This window comes from Aspergillus novofumigatus (assembly GCF_002847465.1).
Source record: "Aspergillus novofumigatus IBT 16806 chromosome Unknown P174scaffold_1, whole genome shotgun sequence".
In the NCBI taxonomy this organism is placed as follows: Eukaryota; Fungi; Ascomycota; class Eurotiomycetes; order Eurotiales; family Aspergillaceae; genus Aspergillus; species Aspergillus novofumigatus.
In genome coordinates, this window is record NW_020194274.1 from 2,045,734 (window position 1) to 2,060,066 (window position 14,333).

The 14,333-nt window shown below is 48.9% G+C and overlaps 8 protein-coding genes across 8 annotated transcripts; 4 read left to right on the forward strand and 4 right to left on the reverse strand.

The window, feature by feature from the left end:
- The first annotated feature begins 58 nt into the window (after window positions 1–58).
- P174DRAFT_399506 (aminopeptidase P family protein) lies at window positions 59–1,742 on the forward strand. The gene is made up of 3 exons (XM_024823876.1): window positions 59–306; window positions 382–1,414; window positions 1,475–1,742. Exons 1-3 carry the CDS (start codon window positions 137–139, stop codon window positions 1,676–1,678), a joined length of 1,407 nt encoding a protein of 468 aa, XP_024687176.1. The 5' UTR covers window positions 59–136; the 3' UTR covers window positions 1,679–1,742.
- A 10-nt stretch (window positions 1,743–1,752) lies between these two features.
- On the reverse strand, window positions 1,753–3,232 carry P174DRAFT_437004 (uncharacterized protein). Its single transcript, XM_024826178.1, has 3 exons — window positions 2,734–3,232; window positions 2,527–2,662; window positions 1,753–2,460 (listed from the first exon to the last, which is right to left on the reverse strand). The coding sequence occupies exons 1-3, from the start codon at window positions 2,967–2,969 to the stop codon at window positions 1,936–1,938; spliced, it is 897 nt and encodes a 298-aa protein (XP_024687177.1). The 5' UTR covers window positions 2,970–3,232; the 3' UTR covers window positions 1,753–1,935.
- Window positions 3,233–3,865: 633 nt separating this feature from the next.
- On the forward strand, window positions 3,866–6,492 carry P174DRAFT_456283 (bifunctional aminopeptidase/epoxide hydrolase; the record flags this gene model as incomplete). Its single annotated transcript, XM_024829416.1, has 11 exons — window positions 3,866–3,978; window positions 4,029–4,326; window positions 4,384–4,468; window positions 4,596–4,818; window positions 4,937–5,054; window positions 5,106–5,210; window positions 5,285–5,410; window positions 5,548–5,766; window positions 5,817–5,951; window positions 6,017–6,303; window positions 6,366–6,492. 11 exons carry the CDS (start codon window positions 3,866–3,868, stop codon window positions 6,490–6,492), a joined length of 1,836 nt encoding a protein of 611 aa, XP_024687178.1.
- Window positions 6,493–6,831: 339 nt separating this feature from the next.
- P174DRAFT_416316 (uncharacterized protein) lies at window positions 6,832–7,951 on the reverse strand (the record flags this gene model as incomplete). The annotated part of the gene is made up of 3 exons (XM_024824482.1): window positions 6,832–7,349; window positions 7,425–7,812; window positions 7,883–7,951. 3 exons carry the CDS (start codon window positions 7,949–7,951, stop codon window positions 6,832–6,834), a joined length of 975 nt encoding a protein of 324 aa, XP_024687179.1.
- Window positions 7,952–8,411: 460 nt separating this feature from the next.
- On the reverse strand, window positions 8,412–9,333 carry P174DRAFT_416317 (TIP41 family protein; the record flags this gene model as incomplete). The annotated part of the gene is made up of 3 exons (XM_024824483.1): window positions 8,412–8,525; window positions 8,594–8,984; window positions 9,038–9,333. 3 exons carry the CDS (start codon window positions 9,331–9,333, stop codon window positions 8,412–8,414), a joined length of 801 nt encoding a protein of 266 aa, XP_024687180.1.
- Window positions 9,334–9,638: 305 nt separating this feature from the next.
- On the forward strand, window positions 9,639–11,319 carry P174DRAFT_508824 (aurora family serine/threonine-protein kinase). Its single transcript, XM_024831492.1, has 3 exons — window positions 9,639–9,882; window positions 9,943–10,902; window positions 10,954–11,319. The coding sequence occupies exons 1-3, from the start codon at window positions 9,787–9,789 to the stop codon at window positions 11,086–11,088; spliced, it is 1,191 nt and encodes a 396-aa protein (XP_024687181.1). The 5' UTR covers window positions 9,639–9,786; the 3' UTR covers window positions 11,089–11,319.
- P174DRAFT_437007 (mitochondrial inner membrane protease ATP23) lies at window positions 10,954–12,406 on the reverse strand. Its single transcript, XM_024826179.1, has 3 exons — window positions 12,048–12,406; window positions 11,656–11,915; window positions 10,954–11,604 (listed from the first exon to the last, which is right to left on the reverse strand). The coding sequence occupies exons 1-3, from the start codon at window positions 12,271–12,273 to the stop codon at window positions 11,377–11,379; spliced, it is 714 nt and encodes a 237-aa protein (XP_024687182.1). The 5' UTR covers window positions 12,274–12,406; the 3' UTR covers window positions 10,954–11,376.
- Window positions 12,407–12,462: 56 nt separating this feature from the next.
- On the forward strand, window positions 12,463–14,319 carry P174DRAFT_437008 (glutamate 5-kinase). The gene is made up of 5 exons (XM_024826180.1): window positions 12,463–12,592; window positions 12,672–12,859; window positions 12,921–13,031; window positions 13,088–13,183; window positions 13,237–14,319. The coding sequence occupies exons 1-5, from the start codon at window positions 12,556–12,558 to the stop codon at window positions 14,065–14,067; spliced, it is 1,263 nt and encodes a 420-aa protein (XP_024687183.1). The 5' UTR covers window positions 12,463–12,555; the 3' UTR covers window positions 14,068–14,319.
- Window positions 14,320–14,333: the final 14 nt, after the last annotated feature.

Sequence of the window (14,333 nt, forward strand, 5' to 3'; positions counted from 1 at the left end):
CGCATAGTATGACCCCGCAGCAGCCGATTAGCGAGCAAGTTGAGATTCAATTTGTGATATGGGCCACATCTACCGGGCAGATATAGGATTAAGACTTCAATTCTTTCTCATCTGTGTTATTAACTAGCGTCAAAGCATGATGGCCACGGTAGATGCAATTCTGGCGGGCAAATATCCGGCGAAAGCGCATGCGCGCCGTGTGGCCGAAAGCCTCCCGTCTCACAGAAATGGTTGTCCTGGTATCGTCTACCTGGAGGCTCAGAAAACTCGGTTGATTGAAGACAATGATGAGCCAGTTCCCTTTAGGTACGAAATGGCGTCCTTATTCTGAACTCCGCAGCAGTTGGAAAGATAGGCCTGACATATCGCATTCAATATTAGACAACGTCGACCATTCTTCTATCTATCTGGATGTCCTTTACCGGACTCTTGTCTGGTTTACGATCTGAGTGAGGACCAACTTACTCTGTTCATTCCCCCAGTTGACCCGGAGGATGTGATCTGGTCCGGTCTTCCCATGTCTACCGAGCAGGCTCAAAACCAATACGACGTCGATCGCGTGTTGGTGACTACTGAACTCAATAGCACGCTCGCGTCAATTGCATCCAGCCATGGTGGTAAGGCCATTGCTTTTACCATTGCAGATCAGGTCTCCGAGAGCACACAGTTTCACGGCTTTTCTGAGGTGAACCAGTCCGTGCTGAAGGGAGTCATCGAGCAGTCTCGCGTGGTCAAGGACGAGTACGAAGTCGCGTTGCTGAGAAAAGCAAATGATATTTCTGCCAAGGCGCACATTGCAGCTATTAAGGCGTCTCAAACTGCCGTGAACGAGCGCGAAATCGAGGGTGCTTTCATTGCAACTTGTATCGCTAATGGCGCTCGAGAGCAGTCCTATCACCCTATCGTCGCTTGCGGTGAGAATGGTGCCACTCTTCACTATGGGAAGAATGATGATACACTGATCGACCCCGTGACAAATCAAAAGAAGCGCAATGTACTTATTGATGCCGGTGGAGAGTACCGCACCTACTGTGCAGACATCACTCGCGTCATTCCCGTAGGAGGGAAATTCACTGCAGAAACGCGGCAGATCTACGATATTGTCCTGCAAATGCAGACAGAATGTATTGCAATGCTTAAGGAAGGCGTGCAGTGGGAGGATGTGCATGCCCATGCCCACCGTGTTGCAATTCGCGGCCTCCTTAAGTTAGGCATTCTGCGAGGCGCCGGGGACGAGATCTTTGAAAAGAGAGTCAGTGTCGCGTTTTTCCCGCATGGTCTCGGACATTATCTGGGAATGGACACTCATGATACCGGCGGCAATCCGAATTACGCGGATAAGGATACCATGTTCCGGTACCTTCGCGTCAGAGGTCGTTTGCCTGCGGGCTCGGTGATCACCGTCGAGCCAGGCGTAAGTTGGGGGTTTCCCAGGTTCCCTATACTGATCCACTGACACCCGCTGCGACTCTAGGTATATTTCTGCCGGTTTATCATCGAACCTTACATCAAGTCCCCCGAGTCAAACAAATACATCGATATCAACGTCCTCGAGCGTTATTGGAGCGTGGGGGGTGTCCGCATTGAAGACAACGTTATTGTGACCAAGGACGGATACGATAATCTAACCACGGCGCCAAAGGCTGTTGATGAAATAGAGAGACTAGCTGTCTCCTAAGCGTTTTGCCTGCAATGATAGTAGTGCTGTTAGTTGGTAGCTGCCACATACTCTTCACGAGAACCAATGCTTGTCTCGAACATTGTACTGTTACATTGTACTGTGAACAGGTCGCTATGGGTAATGTAAAAGAGAAGAAGAGAAAAGGTAAGTACACTCAAGTCCTTTTTGACACAGATACAGATACAATCGCCAAAACACAGGACAACAGATTAAACGTAGGATATTCAATAGCCCGTCTCAAGAGGGGATGCCGCCTAGATACCGCTCCTGAGACGTTTCCTACCACTGCCTTTAATGCCCGATTCGGTCTCTGCTCGATCCTGAGCACGTTTCTCTTTTTGGTCAAGAACAAGACTGAGTATATCAAAGCAGAACTCAGGCACTTCAAGACACAGCTTCTTGAACTCCTCTTCAGCCTGGTGGCGCAGCACATGGCTTCTAGTGGCCCAGAAGGAGGCAACGGGCTTTCGAATAGTGATATCGTCGACGGGCGTGTGCGTGTAGACATAACGAGCGTACGCGATTTCTCCGTGAGAGGTACTGTTGATACGGTGGATCTTTGAGTGTGCCAGACTCTTGAGCGCAGGCACGCCGAGCTTCTCTGCTAGAGTGTAGACACGCGCATGTTTCAACAGTAGCTCGCCGCTATCGTCCAGCTCACCTACAACGTCTTGATCGGCGGATGGATCGGCGGGGGATGCGGAGTAGTCATGGGTATATTGGAACTGCAGGAAGCAACCGAATGCCTCGACGTTCTCATCGGGAAGCTCAATACGCCGCTGCATGCCGGATATTGTATTAGTAAATGCATCCAGAATACTGCTCAGGAGGAAGCTAGTACGTACGGGACCTGATTCGCTGAATGCGGCGACAGCCTGCGCAAGGAATGGCGATTCCAACAACAAGCTCTGGTGCGCTGTTAAGGAAGTCTTGTACTCGTCCTTCCCGACGATGAGTTCTACAATGGGCGACGTCAGGTAGCTAAGTGGTGTGAGCCGTCCATGCGCCAATTGGGGTCGCATTGTTGAAGCTTCCCGGAGATCTGAACTTACTCAAGAAAATGAAGGCCAGCCTTCTTCTTGAGAGGTTGCGGCGGCTCCGTTGGTGTTGAACTAGCTGGCTGCGCGTCAGGCAGAGAGATATCCTGTTGTGTCGCGTCTGCTTGGGATTCATTCACCGCGCTCTGCTGAGTCTCATTCATATCCACATCGGGAGTTTCAGTGTTTTGGGTGCTCTCAGGAGCCTGGGCGGCCTCCGGCGCGCCTACCTGAACTCGGGGTGTATCCATTGGAGCTACTTATGAAGCAAAGGTGGTGAGGAGGTTCAAATCAAGAACGGATTATATATATTAGGGAAGGACAAAGGGCATTAAGTTGAAAAGAACGTATAGATACAGTGAGTGTCAATTGACGATATATACGCGATGAGTGGGAAAATCATTGACAGCTAGATGTTCTGGGAGCTCAATTGTACCTGTAGACTAGATTACCCATAGGTAAAGCAGTACAGAGTACCCGGAGCTTTGAATGTAACCTGTTTATTATTGCCTAAGCATGCCAGGACTACGCCATGTATTTGTGCTGATCTAACTTCTCTAAATATTAATAAGATTGAGAGGTGGACAAACTGAATAACATAATGGACGAGACTCGAGAAGCTTGATGGATACGCGTTTGATATGCTTGTTTACCTCCACTGGCGTGCTGCTGTAACGAACGCCTGCGCTACTTACCTTGGTATCACACAGGCAGAGGTACGAAGGCAAGTACAGTGATGCATGGCGTACCTACAAGGTCCTTAACAATGATACCTTAATAATATAGCATAGCTGCGAGAAACGACACTCATCGTTCATGAAAGATTTAAAGTATTAAGTGTACGCACATAGATATGGAATCATCAGATACCTGCCAGCATTACTCTCAGAAAGACATCGAGAGGCGAGGACATCATAGAGAGACAGATTCAAAGGCGAAGCTCGTTAGTTATCTACTTCTACCTTACCTCATCTGTCCGTTCCCTCTATCTCTCTATCTTTCCATGGATATTGCTGTACGTAACGGCAATACATGAATTTTTTCCATCTTCCGCATGTGGCCGCGTCCGGATATAACCTCCCCTCAAATGTTCACTGTTAGTTGATCGGTTCAGGTAAGGTATCCATAAGAACCCAGGGAATCATTTATGATTGGTGTGCCTCGCTTTCAGCTTCGGCGGCTAAGCTTTCCTCGAAGCTATATCTACGCTGGTTCAAGACCGACTTTCATCTTTGACGTTCAAACCAGGTGGACTGTACGGTTTTCTCGCAGCCAAAGACGCAACATGGCGACCGTTGTCAACCCCCCAGGGATCCAAATACCCTGAGCAATTACAATAATTGGGTGTCTACTCATATTACTGCAAATTTTGACATCCTTTTTGACCAGAGAAAGCTTGCTGGAAATGTCATCCATCAGTTCCGTTCTACCACTCATGGCGAGTCCAACCATATCATCCTGGATACCAACAATCTTGATATTGGTGGTGTGAAAGTCAACGGACAGCCATCCCAGTGGGAGTTTCTTCCTCGACTGGAACCATACGGCACCCCTCTGAAGATCACGCTCGATCAAGGTGTGAAGCTCAACGAAACTATTGAGGTCGACGTATGTTGCCGTAATCTCCATTCTTAGGCGATGTATGTTCCGGTCTGATGAGTCTAGATATCTGTCAAAACCACTGAGAAGTGTACTGCTCTTCAATGGCTGACACCTGCTCAAACATCAAATAAGAAGCACCCTTATATGTGTAAGTCAAATCGCTCTCTGGGCGCCCCTCTCGTGGAAAGAGACTCAAACAAACCACGCAAGAATCCTGGATGTAGCAGGTGAGCCTAGCAGAGGAACGAACAGATGTTGACAGGAGTTCTTTTTAGTCTCTCAGTGCCAGGCTATACACGCCCGGTCCATCTTTCCCTGTCAAGATACGCCGGATGTCAAGTGCACACTGGACTTCAACATCACTTCACCTCTTCCGGTGATTGCCAGCGGACTCCCCGTTCGGGACTCATCTGAGGCTCCGGAGTCTGATGGTAAGACTTTATACAAGTTCCACCAGAAGGTCCCAATTCCAAGTTATCTTTTCGCGTTAGCTAGCGGGTGAGTCGTTTCCCACCCCACCCACCAAACCCCCAATCTTGTTTGTTCCACTCTTCCTTTACGATTTCGCCACTCATTGGGACCACTTGGCGAGTTTCATCTGACAGAAAGCTCTAAGTGATATCTCTGAAGCCCCGATCGGACCCCGTAGCGTTGTCGCAACTAGTCCCGACAAGCTCAGCGAATGTCAATGGGAGCTCGAAGCAGATACGGAGAAATTCATCAATGCAATCGAGGTGTGTCTGAATGACCCAGCGAAGTTAGATACTCGACTGACTTGCGTACAGAAAATTGTTTACCCTTACGTTTGGGGAGAATATAATGTATTGATCCTTCCCCCAGTTTTCCGTACGGGGGAATGGAAAATCCAATCTTTACATTTGCCACCCCCAGTATCATCTCAAAGGTATTGCATTGACTCACCATGACTTCGGAAGCCCTTTGGCAGTTCTAATCTACTGCGCAGGATCGGGAAAATATCGACGTTATTGCTCACGAGCTTGCGCATAGCTGGAGCGGTAACCTTGTCACCAATGCCTCGTGGGAGCATTTCTGGTTGAATGAAGGCTGGACTACTTACCTTGAGAGGCGGGTAAGTCTCCTTTCCTGGCCTTCTAGAGGGTAGACGTATTGATTGTTGCTAACCGCGCGAAGATCGTAGCTGCAGTGTGAGTATCCTTGTCCCGAGCGTTCTGGCTCCGTGTCACTAACGGCTATAGCCACGGCGAGCCTTATCGTCATTTCTCCGCCATCATTGGATGGAAGGCTCTCACAGACTCTGTAGAGCACTTCGGTCCTGAGCATGACTTCACCAAACTTATCACTAACCTGAAGGGCATGGACCCGGATGACGCTTTCTCAAGCATTCCGTACGAGAAGGGATTCAACTTTTTATTCCACCTGGAGAATCTGGTTGGAAAGAGCAAGTTCGATCTATTCATCCCTCACGTATGTTGACAGTCCTGCCTTGATAAGGGCGTCCCGCTAATCATGCTCAGTACTTCAATAAATACAAGGGCAAATCACTTGACTCCTATGAATTCAAGAGCACAATCTTGGATTTTTTCAAGGATGATTCGGAAGCCTCGACAGCACTCAACGAGCTTGACTGGGACAGATGGTTCTATGCCCTGGTCTGCCTCCGAAGCCAGATTTCGACACGTCGCTCGTTGATGTTGTCTATGATCTAGCTGAAAAGTGGCTATCTTTGCCTAACTCTTCCTTCAAGCCTCAGTCAGAGGATATCCGAGGCTTGACTGCCAATCAAGTCGTGGTTTTCTTGGAACAGATTCTCGTGTCCGAGCGTCAGCTGACCCCTGAACTGTCTAAGCTGATGGGTGAAATTTATGGACTTGCCGCGAGCCAGAATATCGAGGTGGCCAACCTGTATTTCCAAGTCGGTCTGCAGGCAGGCGATGCAAGTGTGCTTGAACCGACGGCAGATCTACTTGGCAAGATTGGTCGGATGAAATTCGTGCGACCCTTGTAAGCTATTCCTACAGGTGCTACTTTCCAGCAATTCGTCCTGAAGCTAATCTTGGGTGCAGGTATCGGAAATTGGCAAAGTTTGACCGTAAGCGTGCCATTGAGACATTTGAGAAGCACAGGGATTTCTACCATCCTATTTGCCGCGCCATGGTTGAAAAGGACCTTTTCGGTAAGAAAGACGAATAAAACGAGGTGGAGCGCTGGCCACTTTATGCATTTCTCCTTCATCCAGGAATTCTTGTCGCTTGCCTGGAGTGGCACAGAATTTGGCTCGAACCGTCTGCGAGCGCGACATTTGCAAAACCACCATGGCCTTACCTAACTTCATCGGCCATCAACAACCAGATTGGTGTTGTGGCCGAACAGCTGAAGAGACAATGGTAGTGAGTCCGTCACGGTACTTCATAAATTAGATGGAGGACAGTGTATGTTCTTCAGTTAGGAGAAATGGTCAGTCCTGAGACTCAGGACGTGCATAGTCCTGATTTGCGTTCGAACGAATACATGGATATTTGGTTTACATGGTCATCGCTTTCCATCGACCAACTGCTTATCCAATTCCGAATAACCAAAGATGCCGGGCTTTCCACCGGGCCCGGGGCCGATATGTAGAATTAGATCGGCCTCGTTAATTTGGGAAAGCTCCGATATAACGCGGCGCATATACGCAACAACCCGTGCTACCTTAGTCCAATCCATCTCTTCACCATGCGGCCCGGTGTGGCTTGCTTTCCAGAGATTTCTCCACACAGCAGCTCCTAGCACAGCGTCACCTTTCACCAGGCCTTCGTCGTATGCAGCAAGGACGCCTCGCCATTGAATAAAAAGGTCTTTGAGAAACTTGTTCCGGATGGCGCGACTTGTCAGACCATGTAGAACATCCATGCGATGCTCCGCATTATGTGAGAAGTGGTCTATCAAGTGCCGGGAGTACGTTTGCAGGCTTTCATATGACGGCAAAGCGCGCAGTCGGACGGTGAGGAGGTACATGTGCAGAAACGTAACCTGCGACCAAGTCGAGAAGGTTGGAACCAGTCCCAAATCTGGACGTACTTAAGTCAGCCCTCCGCGGCTATGATAGAAAACAAGCACAAAAGACTTTCAAGATCGGTACATACCTTCGTACCACCACCCCTCTCCAACTCCAAGATCCTCCCCGGCTTCAGTTTTGGGAACTTGAGCCCCTTTCTGGGATAGTTGAGGAATGCTGTAGTCGGCTTGACTGGAACAAACCTCGAATAATTTCTGGGTCATGCCGTATGCGACATATGTTTCCGCAGCCGTTCCAGGGCGAGGGATTATAGCCCTCGATAATCGTGAAGAGGCCCGCCAGTGTAGAACTGAACCCAAAGCCTGCTGGATCAAACGGGCATTGCGGTGCGGAGGGGCCGGCGAGCGCAGGGACACAAGGCCTGGAGATACAGGTTGCGATGCGATAGGTGCAGATATGTATAAGGATCGCCGATGACTTCGGGGCGAAATTACAGACAGGTTGAGTGCATGCGCCTACAGTTCGTTTCATGGTCAGTCAGGCAATTTTTCGGAGTGGACTTTGGGTAATTGTGTTGCTACATACTTGAGATTGGGGACACTCCGATTTGCGTAGCGCGCGAACCCAAGTCAGATTCAAACTCTGGGAAGGCATCTTTGGTCGAAACAATCCGGCCAATATAGTTCGCTCGATGACTAGCATATATGTGTCGGGATGAAGCTCGTCCTGAGGTAGAGACTGATGATGCGTGGAGCGCGGAAGCTCTGTTTGCACTGTTTGCTCAGGACTACCTCATCAACGCAGAACAGCCAATAGATTTCCCCGCCAGCTAGTCTAGATCATTTGTGACTACGAGGACATACAAAGCCCGTCTTCGAATTTGCAATCATCGACAGTAAAGACAATTCGCAAGTTGTCTATTTGTTGAAGGCAGGGGTTCAGGTACCTTCAACTGGTTGCGAGTCTCTCTTGGGAGACAGTGGATGAGCCGTTACTAATGGCGGAGGCCACTCGGAAAGAGGAGCCCGAGGGCGCGCGAAGCGATGTCGATCGACTCAATCATCCTGCCATGGTGGCCAATAGGTAGTTGCACAGGTTCTATAGTGTTTCGTGGCTATGCATCCAGTTTCACTTTATCCAAGCGCTTTTCTATGACGGGGAGAATTTCAGAGAGCCTGTTTGGGTCTCTCATGATTGCCGGGACATCGTCTCTCGTAGTCGCCAGAGACTGTAAAAGAAATATCATCAATAGACTGATCTCTCATGGGGACTGACGAGTCATTTGGAGCACAATACCTGGCGGACTCTTTCGTAATCGCATTCCCTGGATTGATATTCTCTAATGACCTCCTTACTCTCGAAGTCGACATATAATCTGGTATCTCGAAGTCGGAAGAGTACGTTATCGAGCCTCATGAAAAATCTCGAGAGCAGCAGGAGCCTGTCTGGCATTACGCGAATCTTGCAGGACAGCATAGCAATGCCGTTGTCAGCCAGTTCATCTTCATACAAGATAACCTCATCAAAGAACAGTATCGGATCTGGGCGCTTCAGTAACTCGATAGGTATGGGCTTCGCCGTTATCTCAAAGGGCCGACTGTTGGGATGGACAGTGCCCATATAATCTGTGGTGTAGGACCAATCGAATGGTTTGACAACGTCCTTGATACCTTCATGGGCTTTCTCCCTGTTTCGTGTTAGGTAGTTGAGGGTCGGCTGCACCATAGGGAGCTGGCTTACCTGCTCTTCTGCCATTCTTTTGAATGCGCGACTCTGAGCATAGAGGTGCCCGTCTTGTCTACACGATCCAGCGCGTCAAACGCATTGAAGGTAATGCCCCAATCCTTGTTTTCAGATTCGACGGTGACATAGTTGTCGCCGAAGATCATTTCCGGCAGCGCAATACCTAACCTTTTCGTCATCTCCTCAATTGGCTCAGCTTTCAAAATAGGGAGCTTCTGAGTTATTATTCTGAATCCTTTCACCGAGATAACATTGGGCCTCTGGACGCCTGGGGAAACTGCGGCGGCATTCATAGTGGATGCGGAGCTTGCTGAGGCCATTCTCTGGTTCTTTCAAGTACCAAGAATTGAAATTCGATTGTTCAGCCCCTTCAAATCAGCACCTTGGTAATCGCTTACAAGGGGCGTATATTTCTGTCATCCATTTAAAGATGCCGCTAAGTCGAACGACATATATTCAACCTCGTCGCCAATAGTAGATACCCCGCGGTGTCGGAGAAAGAGGCGGCCCGATCCGTTGCCGTGGTGATGTGTCAAAGGAGCATACTAGATAAACAAGTGGATCGTTCGATGTTCCTCTTCTCTTTCTCAAAGGACTCCCGACTACTATTTATTATTTGACAATCCGAATCTTCCATTATCGGTTCAACTATGATTGCATAAACCATTAGAGCTTCTCTGAATCGCACAGTCTTACTTGCTTCTCCTCTTCCCAGAGCAGTTGACAATTCTCATCCCAAGATTCTCATGGCTACCAAGGCGCTAGAGGCTCGTTTTGAGCACCTCTCTGTCAAAGATGATACTGATCATGGGAAGAATGGCAGCACATACTCAAAGCACAAGGTGAATCTCTTGCAATGGTCTTTGGGGAGAGGGGAACAGCCTGCTAATCCGGCTCGACAGGGCTCTTTGTCAACAGCAGTGTCACTCTCAGGCCTCGGAGCCGCTGGGCAGTTTAATAGTGGCTCAAGTCGGTCAACCTTGTTGAAGCTTGCGCTGCAAAACACAAATGAGAACAAAGTGAATGCGATGAATGCCGGCTCGTCCCCTCTCAAGGGAGCTCAGAGCACATTGCCGCACCGTGACACAGATGAGAATGGAGAACCGCGACACACAACACCATTATACGAGCAGCCGGGCCCCAAGAAATTACATCTGGGAATGTTTGAGATCGGCAAGCCCTTGGGAAAGGGGAAATTTGGTAGGGTTTACCTGGCCAAAGAGCGATCGTCCGGCTTCGTTTGTGCTCTTAAAGTCCTGCACAAATCCGAGCTGCAGCAGGGCGGAGTGCAGAAGCAAGTTAGACGCGAGATTGAGATACAGAGCAACCTACGCCATCCCAATGTTCTCAGACTTTACGGCCACTTCCATGATAGCAAGCGAATTTTCTTGATCCTGGAGTTCGCCGGCCGAGGAGAGTTGTACAAGCACCTCCGGAAGGAGCACCGCTTTCCCGAGTGGAAGGCAGCTCAATATATTGCGCAGATGGCTGCCGCATTGAAGTACTTGCATAAGAAGCACGTCATGCATCGCGACATCAAGCCGGAGAACATACTCGTGGGAATCCACGGGGAAATCAAGATCAGTGACTTTGGGTGGAGTGTCCATGCGCCCAATAACAGAAGGCAGACGATGTGTGGAACACTGGACTATCTTCCTCCCGAAATGCTCAAGCCCAACTCACAAGACAACTACTACAGCGAAAAGGTTGATTTATGGAGCCTGGGCGTCTTGACTTATGAATTCTTGGTTGGGGAAGCGCCCTTCGAAGACACTCCCGTTATGACGCAAAGACGAATTGCGAGAGCGGACATGACGGTGCCTTCATTTGTCAGTCCCGAGGCAAAAGATCTTATCAAGAGAGTATGCCAACCCTACTGCTCAGGGCAAGTACACTTGCTAACATTCAAACAGTTGCTCGTTCTCGACCCAGACAAGCGTATTTCCCTTGATGAGATCCAGCGACATCCCTGGATCCTTAAACATTGCTTGAAGGATGACCGGGTCACGAAACGGAGTTCTGGTTCTTCAAAGGAAGTCAAAGCATGATGGTAAGACCCATGCATTTTTGGAGTTAGGGTGTTGTACCTCCTTTCCTTGTCAGTCAGTTCATTTCAGCCTGTGTGCATGGAGTTGGAAGGTGCTTTGTGCTTTTTTTCTTTCCCCCTTTTTTTTTCGAAGATCTGAACCATCAGGGCTCTTAGCTCGGCGTCATCTGGTATCTTCTATTTGTAACATCCTGAACTTGAGTATAATACATTGCAGAGCGCAGATTTCATGGACAAAATCAGACAGGTAGGGTAGGCTTGACGTATCTTCGTAAGAAAACCACGAGTCTCAACGGTAAATCTCGTCGAAGGGCCGCGTGTCTCTGAAACAGCTGTCCCAAACCTCATTGACCACTTTCTCCGCATGGGCTTCATCCTTGCATCCAGGTCTAGCTCTTACTGACAAGATGGCCCTTCTTCTTACACACTCTTGATGTTGTTGCGTGAACTTCCACTGACCGCGTCTGAAGAATTCTCGCGCCCATCTGCATTCACCACTAAGTGAGCTTGCTCGGATCTGCAGTAGGTCAGTTAATGCTGGCTTGGGTCTCACGAAAGAGTTCAATACCTCTGTGCAAGCTGCATGCCTCAGATTATCCGACCAGTCCACCTTAAACCTTAGGTGGTCATATGCATGGACCATCTCATGTGCCATTGTGTCCTCCAGATGCCCTTGGTCCTTCATCTCGTTCGCGCAAACCAAGATGCCATATTCCGGATCAAAGCCCCCAGCCTTTCTGCTCGTACAGCGGCGGCAATAGATATTGTGACTGGAAAGATCGCCCCCTAGCTGTCGAATATTGTCGCTCAAAAACCGTATGATCGGACCTGGACAAGCATATATTTGTCAGACAATTTCCATGGAGACCCAGTTCAGAGGAGCTAATGACAAGTGGATAAATATGGACAGCAATTCAGTGTGAAGTAATCATTAAAACTTCGAGTAGTTCCAGAACTCACTGTACTGTAATAGGTAGTCTCTTTGATCTTCGCAGCGCTTGCAATCTGCGGCTTCATTGCGGATATCTCGTGCAATCCGGAACTGTTCCTTTCCCTCATCCGTCATCTTTCCCGTCAAGATAGCAAATATATTGCGCCATTGGGTCCATGTGTCATCTCCAGGAATATATCCACTATCAGACTTGCCGCCGGTAGAAGAAGTTGAGCTAGGTTGCGAATCTGACATTTCTCAAGCCAAGTTGCTAACTTTCGAAGCTGTATCAGAGAACTATTATCCACCAGTGGATCTAGTTTAGAGCGCGGAAGGAAGAAGATTCGTCAGGGCTCTCCGCATATGCGGTGACGGGCGGCAAAACAAATGGTCCGCAATCGGATTGTCTGAGAGTCTATTGAAGACGAAACGAGTCATCAGGATTTCAGGTCCAAGCACGATCTGTTGAATTGTCGACTTTCTGTGTCATGGGTGTTCTTAGTTGCTTCTGAAATCCTCCAACAAATAGTCGTAACAATGCCGTCGCAGCGTCTTACCATTGTAATAAAACTAGGTGCGGGGATCTGTTTTTTTCTCGTTCTCTGGTTGATGCTATATGTTGCTTGGGAATAACTGACTCACCAGTTGAATAGGGACGAGCTCCATAGTTGATGAGAATACCCATGAGCCCATTCTCTCGATCTTGACCTTGATCGTCGAGACAGCCGCCAAGTTGCATAGGGATGGGCACAATGTAGTCCTCGTTTCTTCTGGAGCTGTTGGCGTTGGTTTGCGGAGGATGGATGTAGACGAGAGACCCAAATATATTCCTCGCATACAGGTATAAGCCAGCGTTCTCAAGTCCCGCAAGGGTAAAGGTTCTGACCGGGTGCATTTTCCAGGCGCTAGCAGCTGTCGGACAATGCAGACTCATGAGCCTGTGGGACGGTTTATTTTCGCACCTTCGACTTCCTGTAGCGCAGATCCTCTTGACCAGGAATGACATTGCGGATGTGAGGACTCATGCACTTGCAACCGCTGAACCCGAGATATCTAATGTCAAATTTAGAGGACACAATATGTCAATGCTCAAAACACCTTTGCCCAGCTGTTCGATATGGGAGTCATCCCCATCGTTAACGAGAACGACACGCTGGCGGTTTCTGTAAGCATCCCTCTATCCCATAAATTTTCCATTGTTCTGACGAAACTCACAAGGAAATCAAATTCGGTGATAATGACACTTTATCGGCCATAACGGCGGCCATGGTGAAGGCCGATTACCTCTTTCTGATGACAGATGTTGACTGCCTATATACCTCGAACCCTCGTCACAACCCGGATGCTAAGCCCATCGAGGTGGTTTCAGACATCTCGTCTCTGGAAGCCGACGTGTCGTCTGCTGGTTCATCTCTCGGGACTGGTGGAATGAGCACAAAGATTGTAGCTGCAAAGTTAGCAACCAGTGCTGGAGTGACGACGGTGATTACCAAGAGTTCCAAACCGGGCAATGTCCTCGAGATCGTAAAGTATCTCCAGCAAACGCAACGAGGTATTCCGGGGCAGTCTTCAACAGTGGAAGCAACGCCATCAGAGTCACAATCGCCGCTGTCGCCGCCTCTACATACGCGTTTTCTGCCTTCAGACACACCGATTCAATCCCGATCATTCTGGCTGCTGCATGGTCTCAAGCCACATGGGAGTCTGTACATCGACCATGGGGCATATAGCGCTCTCCTGAACAAAGCCAGTCTCCTACCAGCAGGTGTCGTGGGTGTAGATGGCCACTTTGGCCAACAGGAAGCCGTGCGACTGGTTGTTGTTGAACGATTCTCGCCCGACTCCCTCAATGGAGACTTCCTCCACCACGGGCAGGAACCCAAGGAGGTTGGTCGTGCACTGGTCAATTACGGTAGCGCTGAGATTGCACGCATAAAGGGTCACAGAAGCACACACATTCAGTCCTTGCTCGGATATGCTGATAGCGAATACGTTGCTCTTCGGGAGAATATATCCTTTTTTCGGTCGGATGATTCCGCACGCCAATAGCAGTTCTCAACCTTCGAATGATTTCGGCCAATGACTAGATCTCTTGCGCGAAACGATTATAAATCGAGTCGACATGACTCGGATGATTTTTGCACATATCACAGTGATACCTTATCTGTTCTTACGTTGGAAATTGCATTTTGAGCGACATTCAGGAGCCATCAAGATGAAGTGGACGAATCACGGAGTATGTGTTTATCAGTTCTAGGCTAATTCTATTATAGACCGTGAATAGAGGAGATTCAACACCGCTAAATTGGCCGATA

Bases quoted from the DNA above. Each gene is read 5' to 3' on its own strand.
- P174DRAFT_399506 (XM_024823876.1), top strand. From the start codon at position 137: ATGATGGCCACGGTAGATGCAATTCTGGCGGGCAAATATCCGGCGAAA. The intron at 307-381 runs GTACGAAATGGC...ATTCAATATTAG, and splicing joins GATGAGCCAGTTCCCTTTAG to ACAACGTCGACCATTCTTCT. The intron at 1,415-1,474 runs GTAAGTTGGGGG...CTGCGACTCTAG, and splicing joins TGATCACCGTCGAGCCAGGC to GTATATTTCTGCCGGTTTAT.
- P174DRAFT_508824 (XM_024831492.1), top strand. From the start codon at position 9,787: ATGGCTACCAAGGCGCTAGAGGCTCGTTTTGAGCACCTCTCTGTCAAA. The intron at 9,883-9,942 runs GTGAATCTCTTG...CCGGCTCGACAG, and splicing joins GCACATACTCAAAGCACAAG to GGCTCTTTGTCAACAGCAGT. The intron at 10,903-10,953 runs GTATGCCAACCC...ACATTCAAACAG, and splicing joins CAAAAGATCTTATCAAGAGA to TTGCTCGTTCTCGACCCAGA.
- P174DRAFT_437004 (XM_024826178.1), bottom strand. From the start codon at position 2,969: ATGGATACACCCCGAGTTCAGGTAGGCGCGCCGGAGGCCGCCCAGGCT. The intron at 2,663-2,733 runs GTAAGTTCAGAT...CACACCACTTAG, and splicing joins GCTGGCCTTCATTTTCTTGA to CTACCTGACGTCGCCCATTG. The intron at 2,461-2,526 runs GTACGTACTAGC...TCCGGCATGCAG, and splicing joins CATTCAGCGAATCAGGTCCC to CGGCGTATTGAGCTTCCCGA.
- P174DRAFT_437008 (XM_024826180.1), top strand. From the start codon at position 12,556: ATGCCGTCGCAGCGTCTTACCATTGTAATAAAACTAG. The intron at 12,860-12,920 runs GTATAAGCCAGC...TGCATTTTCCAG, and splicing joins AATATATTCCTCGCATACAG to GCGCTAGCAGCTGTCGGACA. The intron at 13,184-13,236 runs GTAAGCATCCCT...GAAACTCACAAG, and splicing joins ACGACACGCTGGCGGTTTCT to GAAATCAAATTCGGTGATAA.
- P174DRAFT_437007 (XM_024826179.1), bottom strand. From the start codon at position 12,273: ATGTCAGATTCGCAACCTAGCTCAACTTCTTCTACCGGCGGCAAGTCT. The intron at 11,916-12,047 runs GTGAGTTCTGGA...ATGCTTGTCCAG, and splicing joins AGACTACCTATTACAGTACA to GTCCGATCATACGGTTTTTG. The intron at 11,605-11,655 runs GTATTGAACTCT...GACCTACTGCAG, and splicing joins GGCATGCAGCTTGCACAGAG to ATCCGAGCAAGCTCACTTAG.